General features: G+C 37.4%; 1 protein-coding gene across 1 annotated transcript; it reads left to right on the top strand.

The window, feature by feature from the left end:
- The first annotated feature begins 647 nt into the window (after nt 1–647).
- LOC147488222 (P-loop containing nucleoside triphosphate hydrolases superfamily protein) lies at nt 648–7,025 on the top strand. The gene is made up of 23 exons (XM_086571370.1): nt 648–786; nt 976–1,218; nt 1,294–1,423; nt 1,506–1,667; nt 1,777–2,253; nt 2,371–2,468; nt 2,561–2,717; nt 2,808–2,877; nt 3,052–3,128; nt 3,208–3,261; nt 3,365–3,445; nt 3,538–3,649; nt 3,864–3,950; nt 4,034–4,209; nt 4,296–4,457; nt 4,647–4,754; nt 4,844–5,002; nt 5,096–5,179; nt 5,581–5,786; nt 5,916–6,017; nt 6,102–6,211; nt 6,282–6,433; nt 6,544–7,025. Exons 2-23 carry the CDS (start codon nt 1,031–1,033, stop codon nt 6,766–6,768), a joined length of 3,177 nt encoding a protein of 1,058 aa, XP_086427496.1. The 5' UTR covers nt 648–786; nt 976–1,030; the 3' UTR covers nt 6,769–7,025.
- The last annotated feature ends 1,434 nt before the right edge of the window (nt 7,026–8,459 follow it).

Below are 8,459 nucleotides of genomic sequence, written 5' to 3'. Positions count from 1 at the left end.
ACCTAGAGATGGAATTCCGATAAATTTCAAACTTTTCCTTCAAATATGAAAACAAATACAGGTTATACTACCACCTAGAGATGCTCTAATGTGAAGTCTCAAGAGTGATTTATTTCATATCCATAATATCAGCAATTCTTTTCCTTTTCTTTTTCTTTTCTAGATCATTTATATTTATAGCTTGAATTACAAAAAAGACAAAAACATTTTATTTCGTTAGTTAATCCATATTGCTGTTTCAATTAGTAGGACTGAGATCGAGTTAGTCCATATTCTTATTTCTTTAAAACAAGACTGGATGTCAGAGATGGGAATATGTTGTATCTTACCAAATGCGGCGTTGCTCAGTTGTTGGCTGTTACTGTTTTTATGTACCATTTATTCCTCCATATCGCAGTAATAAAAAATTAAAAACAAGTATTACGAAATTAGAGAAGAAAATGAAAATGGTCAAAACGAAATTAGTGGGCGAGGGAAAGTGGTCCACATGAGTAAATAAATTCAAAATCGAAGGGTACAAGTTAAAAAATTCAATTTTCAAACGGTCGAAAATATAACAAACGTCGTAAGTGTACGTTAAAATATATTTCTTTCTTTTTAATTCAAACGTTGCACCTTAAATAATTTCTCTCTACTCTTTTCTTCACTTCATTTATTAATCTCTCTCTCTCTCTCTCTCTACTCCTTCAACACTCTTCTTCTTCACCATCACCACCAACAACAAAAAAGATCCAAACTTTGTTATACAACGTTCCGCTCAATCTGCCGGCTTTCCATTTTACCACGGTAACTTTTCTTTCTTCATTAACTTGCTTTAATATCATCGTACTATATGGATTATTAAACTGTTGCATCTGTCTTTTTCGATCTGTATAAATGTATATATATCTTTATTAAGTAAAAAAGAAAATGCCCATTAGTTTTTTTTTTTTTACTTTGTTTGATTGAGATTTGCTTCATTCTTGATATTTGCAGATTGTTTTGTAGGTGAAAATTTATTTGTTTGTTGATAGTATATATAGAGAGAGATATGGATTCTACACAGACACAGAGAAGAATGGGATTAGTTACACTTTCACCATCTCAAACGCCTCGTTCAACTGAAAAGTCTAATAGAGATCTGCGATCTGTTGCCGATGCGGCTTTTGGTAGTAATAGTAATAATAATAAGCATGATAAAGAAAAGGGTGTCAATGTTCAGGTTCTTCTTCGTTGCAGGTAAATTTTATAATATAATGTTAAGGTTGTTGTGCTTTTTGAATTTCGGAGCGTGATTTAGTATTTACATTGTAGGCCGTTGAGTGAGGATGAAATAAGACTACACACGCCAGTTGTGATTTCGTGCAATGAGAACAGGCGAGAAGTATCTGCTGTTCAGAATATAGCTAACAAGCAAATTGACAGGACTTTTGCTTTTGATAAGGTTTGTGTTTGTATGTTTATTAGAATTTAGTTAGCATGGTGAGCTTTGAATAATAATTTGGGTGGGTGGGGTTTTTGTGTAGGTGTTTGGTCCTAATTCTCAACAAAGAGAATTGTTTGATCAAGCTGTTTCTCCTATTGTGAATGAAGTATTAGAAGGATATAATTGCACTATTTTCGCCTATGGACAAACGGGCACTGGGAAAACATACACCATGGAAGGTGGAGGGGGAAGAAAATCAAAGGTGATTATTTTTTCCTGCTAAATGAATTTGTATAAGATAGCATTGTATTGCATTATATATTTTTTGTGTATTTTTCTGGTAAATTGATTGTTTTTGGGTGTTTTTGTAGAATGGGGAATTTCCAAGTGACGCAGGTGTCATTCCTAGAGCTGTTAGGCAAATATTTGATATTCTTGAAGCTCAAAGTGCCGAGTACAATATGAAAGTCACGTTTCTCGAGTTGTACAACGAGGAAATATCAGATCTTTTGGCCCCAGATGAAGGTCCAAAATTTGTAGACGACAAGTCGAAGAAGCCAATAGCCCTTATGGAAGATGGAAAAGGGGGTGTTTTTGTGAGAGGACTTGAGGAAGAGATTGTCACTACTGCGAATGAGATATACAAAATCTTGGATAAAGGATCTGCCAAAAGGCGTACTGCAGAAACTTTGTTGAACAAGCAAAGTAGTCGTTCTCACTCAATATTTTCCATTACAATCCACATTAAAGAGTGCACGCCTGAGGGGGAAGAGCTCATCAAGTGTGGAAAGCTTAATCTGGTTGATCTTGCTGGTTCTGAAAATATTTCACGTTCCGGTGCCAGAGAGGTATGGCCCTTATATTAATGCAATGGTACACTATGTTTAGTACATATATTTATACCTCATTGAGTCCCTTTAAACATATAATCATTAAACAATTCTTACTGTTCTTTCTGGTTACAGGGGAGAGCAAGGGAAGCTGGAGAGATCAATAAAAGCTTGCTTACACTTGGCCGTGTCATTAATGCCCTTGTTGAGCACTCTGGTCATGTTCCGTATAGGTATAACTTAATGGTTCAGCTTGAGGCCTTGTTACTTGCATTTCAGTACACGAGCAAAATATATTCTAAGAATTTATTGACCATGTACACAGAGATAGCAAGCTAACGCGGTTACTGAGAGATTCTTTGGGAGGGAAGACAAAGACTTGCATAATTGCCACTATATCACCTTCCATACACTGTTTGGAAGAGACTCTCAGTACTCTAGATTATGCACACCGTGCCAAAAATATCAAGAACAAACCAGAGGTCAGTGCTTTAATCTGCAGTGGCTGGTACTAAGATTTTTTTATTCTCATACCATCTCAGAAATTCCAATCTTTTTAATCTTGTTTTCAGGTTAATCAGAAGATGATGAAATCGACAATGATTAAGGATTTGTATTCTGAGATTGACCGCCTTAAGCAAGGTTGTTAGTGGCTTAGTGCTTACTTGAGTGCTGGATTGTAGTTCTATGTCTTATCTTCTTCTTTCTTGTTTAAGACACTGAAAAGAATTTTTTTTAGCGTTGGATGCTTAAAAACCAAGTTTCTGTGAATTTAGGCTCTGAAGCATACAATTGTGCATTATGTTTTGTTATCAGAGGTATATGCTGCTCGAGAGAAAAATGGCATTTATATACCAAGGGATCGTTACCTGCAGGAAGAAGCTGAAAAGAAGGTTTGACGTTTTTCTTGTAGTAATTAGTGTCTCTCATGTTATATCTGCACAGCCATAGTGATTTTAACTTGTTATCCAGGCTATGGCTGAGAAAATAGAACGTATGGAAATGGATTCAGAGTCCAAGGACAAGGTACAATCTGGAGTTTCTGAATTCAACTATATTCATGTCATTTCTTTCTTGGGAGTCATGCTTGTGGAGATTTGACCCCTTTTTTTCTTCTTTTTTTTGACAGCAACTAATGGGGATTCAGGAACTTCACAACGCTCAGCAAGTGTTGACTGCTGAATTAAGTGAAAAACTCGAAAAAACTCAGGTGACGGTTGTATGGTTATGCACGACTGCTTTCTTTCTCTCATATTTCATTCATGCAAGAAATTGAAATTTTATCTCTGTATGTTTTTGCAGAAAAAACTTGAAAACACTGAACATTCACTGTTTGATTTAGAAGAGAGATATCGACAGGCGAACTCAACAGTTAAAGAAAAGGAGTTTTTGATCTCCAATCTCTTAAAATCAGGTGATCTAAACGAAATTAAAGTACTTGCGAAGTTGTTCTTATTATGTCCTGCATATATCTATGCCGGCCAGGGAAAATAGACATATCCCAACTCCCAAAGTCGTTATTGGGGAGATTATATTATGTACTTTATGTACTATACTTGAGCCCGTATCAAATGTCTGTATCCCGTATTATAATACTTATACTTGCTAAAGTGACGTTTATTTTTCAGAGAAAGCATTGATTGAGCGAGCTTTCGAACTTCGATCAGAACTAGAAAATGCAGCATCCGATGTATCTGGATTATTTTCAAAAATTGGTTTGTATCCGTGTTCCTGAAATATTGTGTAGTTCTTATTGCACCAGAATTAAATTTTTACTTTCACTATGTGGTTTGTGTAGAGCGCAAGGATAAATTGGAAGATGGAAACAGGACTCTAGTCCGTAGTTTCCAGTTCAGATTGACTCAGGAACTCGAGGTTTTGCATAAGACTGTCGCAACATCTGTCACACAGCAAGAACAACAACTCAGAGAAATGGAAGAAGATATGCAGTCATTTGTCTCCACGAAGGCAGAGGTAAGAGACATCATTTGAGAATTAGATTGCCTCTTGGTGGATATGGTTGGGGGGCTAGTAATTGCTCTTTCTGCTTTGTCCTATAGGCAGCTGAAGAACTTCGAGGACGGGTAGGAAAGCTAAAGTCAATGTACAGTTCTGGAATCAAAAGTTTGGATGATTTAGCAGGGGAGCTTAATGGAAATTCTCAAACGACTTTTGGAAAGCTTAATTCAGAAGTTTCAAAGCACTCATTGGCACTTGAGGATGTAAGTATTTATAAGTGGGTTCAGTGCTATGTATTCTGTGTTATTGTTTTGTTTTAAGTTTCCCCCCTTCTTTTGTGAACTTAGTTGAACCTCATTTCTTCATTGTTCTACAACATAATTGCTCTCTTCTTTATTGATCTTTGTTAATCAATTTTTCAGTGGGTTGATTACCTTTTTTTTCCATGGCAGCTATTAAAAGGAATCGCCACCGAGGCTGATGTTATCTTAAACGAACTTGAAGGCAGTCTTTCAAACCAAGGGGATAAGCTGGCTGCGTATGCACAACAGCAGCGTGAGGTTGGACTGAAATCTTACGTTTCATCTCATGTATTTGGCAACTGTCATTGTGGTGTCTTATTTAAATATATATTTTAACATTGATACAGGGGCATTCGAGAGCAGTGGAAACAACACGATCTATTTCCAAAATCACATTGAATTTCTTCAAAACATTAGACATTCATGCTTCTAAGCTATCGAAAATTGTTGAAGAAGCACAGACTGTTCATGACCAACAGTTGTGTGAACTTGAAAAGAAATATGAGGTTGGATACCTTTTCAATTGTGTAGGCATTCTTTTTGTAGGATATTTGGAAACTCTTATCAAACATTTAAGTTATATATTTCTATTGCTGCAGGAGCGTGCCGCGAAGGAAGAAAAACAACTGTTAGCTAAAGTGTCCGAGCTTTTAGCGAGTTCAAGTGCTAGAAAGAAAGAGCTGGTGTGCATCAATTTTGTCTTTATATTATGATCTGACCAACATGTCTCTTATATGCATTAGTAATTAAAATCTGTGGATTCAGATAGAAGTGACATAATTATTTAGAAGAATATGGTATTCTTTTGTTGAAACTTTTTTCCCATCTTAATAGGAGGTAAGTGATATAGACTCTAGGACAAAAAAGATGCAGAGTGGATTTTGTTTTTGATGTGGTCCTTCCACTCCTTAATTTGGATTTCCTTAGTTCTCTCTAAATTGCATCTGCATCTCTTGACTTCATGGTACTCTATACTAACTTGCAAGTTGCAACATCAATATTTCCTGGAGCTACTGCTGCCTTAAACCTATTTCTTTCCTTAGGACGTTTGGTTGACTTTCTTGATACGATTCTTTATCTTTAGGTTCAAACAGCAGTTGATGGCCTTCGAGAGAGTGCCTCGAGCAGAACAAGCAAAATACAACAAGAAATGTCTACCATGCAAGATTTCACTTGTTCTGTTCAAGATGAGTGGACAACTTACGTCGGAAAATCAGAAACCCACTATAGTGAGGATATTGTTGCTGTGGAAAGTGGAAGAAATGGATTGGAAGAAGGACTTCAGCACTGGTACGAGCAAACATTATGATGGCAGCCGATCGCAAAATTTGTCTTCTTCGTAGTTATTTACGCTAGAGAGCTGAATAAGAACGATTAATTTACCGATTATTTGACATTATTTATTTTCATGATTTACAGTATGACAAAGACAAGAATGGGTGTACAGCAATGGAGAAATGCCCAGGATTTGCTGCTTAGTCTGGAAAAATGCAATGTCGCATCAGTGGATTCCATCGTCAAGTAAGTTAGTTATTCGACTTGTCAATAGAAAAAACAAGTATGTGAGATCTATAGCTGATGAAATACCCTCTGGATTTTTTGTAGGAATGGAGTGGAGGCCACTCAAATGTTCCGTGCTCAAATGTCCTCTGCTGCCTCAGCTGCTCTGGGAGATCTAGATGTTGCTAATAGTAGTCTTCTCTCGTCCATTGAACGTAAGTTTTTTTATTTACACAACATTAAACCAACTTACCCTGAATTGTATTAAAGGATTCACTTTTGCAGATTCACTGAAACTTGATCACGAGGCTCGAGGAAACATTGATTCCACGATTGATCCATGCTTTAATGATCTGAGAGAATTGAAGAGCAGTCACTACCACAAGATCGTGGAAATCACGGACAGTGCAGGGACTTGTCTAGAGAAGGAGTATGTGGTAAGTACCGAGGACTTCAGTTAGGCTGTTCTAAAAAAATGAGTTACTATTGCTCTAAATTTTGTGGTTACTGACGAAGTCTTTGGTTGTTTTATTACTTTCGAAACCAGGTGGATGAACCTTCTTGTTCAACACCGAGGAAGCGATTGTTCAATTTACCTAGCATGGCGTCCATTGAGGAACTAAGAACTCCGGCTTTTGAGGAGTTGTTGAAATTATTTTGGGAAGCAAAGTCTGGCAAGCAAGCAAATGGGGATGTAAAGCATTTGTTAGGAGCATATGAGGCTGCTCAGTCCTTTAGAGACTCCAGAGTTCCACTTACTGCTATTAACTAAAGCAATCAATAGACAATAGAAGCATAGAATTTGTACATAATATGGTTTAACACTCTAGCTTCCCACAACTTATGTTGCTATTATACAAAGCAAATATTGTTAGGAAAGTGTGATTGATATATCGTGTCAATTTTTTGTGGGAGATTCAAATGATTGGAATCCTCAAATGACTGCAGAGTCGAATAAGGATTTTGAACAGTACCTGTCGTTAAAACAACTCATTATTTTTTTTTTATAGAAGTCCATATGATTTTTCATTTGTGTCCTGATTAGTAGTAGATTAGTCTTATCTACTTTTAATGTACAAGTTAAAAGTGCTAACCATCTCGGAATATTCAAACATTCTATGTAGAAGATCCAGTTTCGACGGATCTGAAGTCAATTCTCCTTTAGCTACTGTGCTAGCCAAGAGACACATTGCTATTGGTTTGCACTTGCAATCTCTGCAATGAAGCTGCATACAAAATCTTTATACCACTTGCTCTGGGGCTGTGTGGCTTCACTGATTTTTTTTTATGTGATGGTTGTAAGCCTTCAGCACCAACATAACAAGTCCTCTGTTGTTCAACCACACTTTCGTTCCATAAAACACACTGCTTCTGTAGCATATATTCCCGTGGAGGGAGGCCATTCCGACAACCTTCCACTCAAATTAAACTGCAAATAGGGGGTTGTACAGCATCATAGACCCATACTGGTGTCTGCTGGATGACTAAGACCAGCATTGTAATCTACTCTTGGATGGCACCACCTCCTGGTTGGGTCAAGATCAACTCTAATGCTAGGTTTTATAAGGACCCGTTTTATAAAGATAACAAAGCTGGTATCAGTCATCCACCAGCTGCGTTTTTGCTTATCATGATAATAGGCAGTAATAAATTTAGGGTTAACTAGTATTACCCCCTACTAGATGAGTCAATTAGGATTTCCCCCCATTAGACGGGAAATTAGGGTCTCCCCTCTAAATACACACAAATTAATTTCGGTCTCCCCTCTAAATTAGGATTTCCCTCCATTTTGACTTTTTTTTTTTTTTTTTTTTTTAGAGGGGAGACCCTAATTTCCCATCTAGTAGGGGGGGGAGGGAATCCTAATTGGCTCATCTAGTGGGGGATAATACTAGTTAACCCATAAATTTATATATGTAAATCGAAGAGGTGTAGCGCATGAGGCAGCAAAGTGGGCATGGGACTAGACGACTAGTGCATCTGATAGCATTACTTCTTGTATTACCTTTACGTCATCAAGAAGAAGGATGGAACAATTTCAAGTCTTCATCACGCATGATATAACATATGCCTACATTTGTTTTTTTGACTTGCCCCCTGGAATTTGGCAGCCCCCAAACTGAACTAGGGACTAACGTTTGGTAGATATGATCAAGTCACAATGGCGGGAATTCGTACCTTTATCAAAAGATTGATGAGATCACACCAACACCCTTAGATATTACAACTTCAATGGACCACAAGTTTAATTGCAATTTGTCGTTTTTACGAGAAATGCGTTTCGGAGCCATATGGGCAAACAAAGCGAGATAAAACTAGATAACTGTTAAGAAGTGGGGGTGTGAGCGGAGGGTGGAGAAGAGAGAGGGAGAGATGGGTTTGTGGATGGGGGGAGAGAGAGAGAATTAGGATTTGGTTGAGAGGGAGAGGGAGAGGGAGAGGGAGAAAGAAGGAAGGAGGGAG

The sequence above is a fragment of the Coptis chinensis genome, chromosome 7, assembly GCF_015680905.1.
Source record: "Coptis chinensis isolate HL-2020 chromosome 7, ASM1568090v1, whole genome shotgun sequence".
NCBI classification, from domain to species: Eukaryota; Viridiplantae; Streptophyta; class Magnoliopsida; order Ranunculales; family Ranunculaceae; genus Coptis; species Coptis chinensis.
The sequence above is the reverse complement of the archived record's forward strand: the minus strand, read 5'-3'. Positions and strand labels throughout refer to the sequence as shown.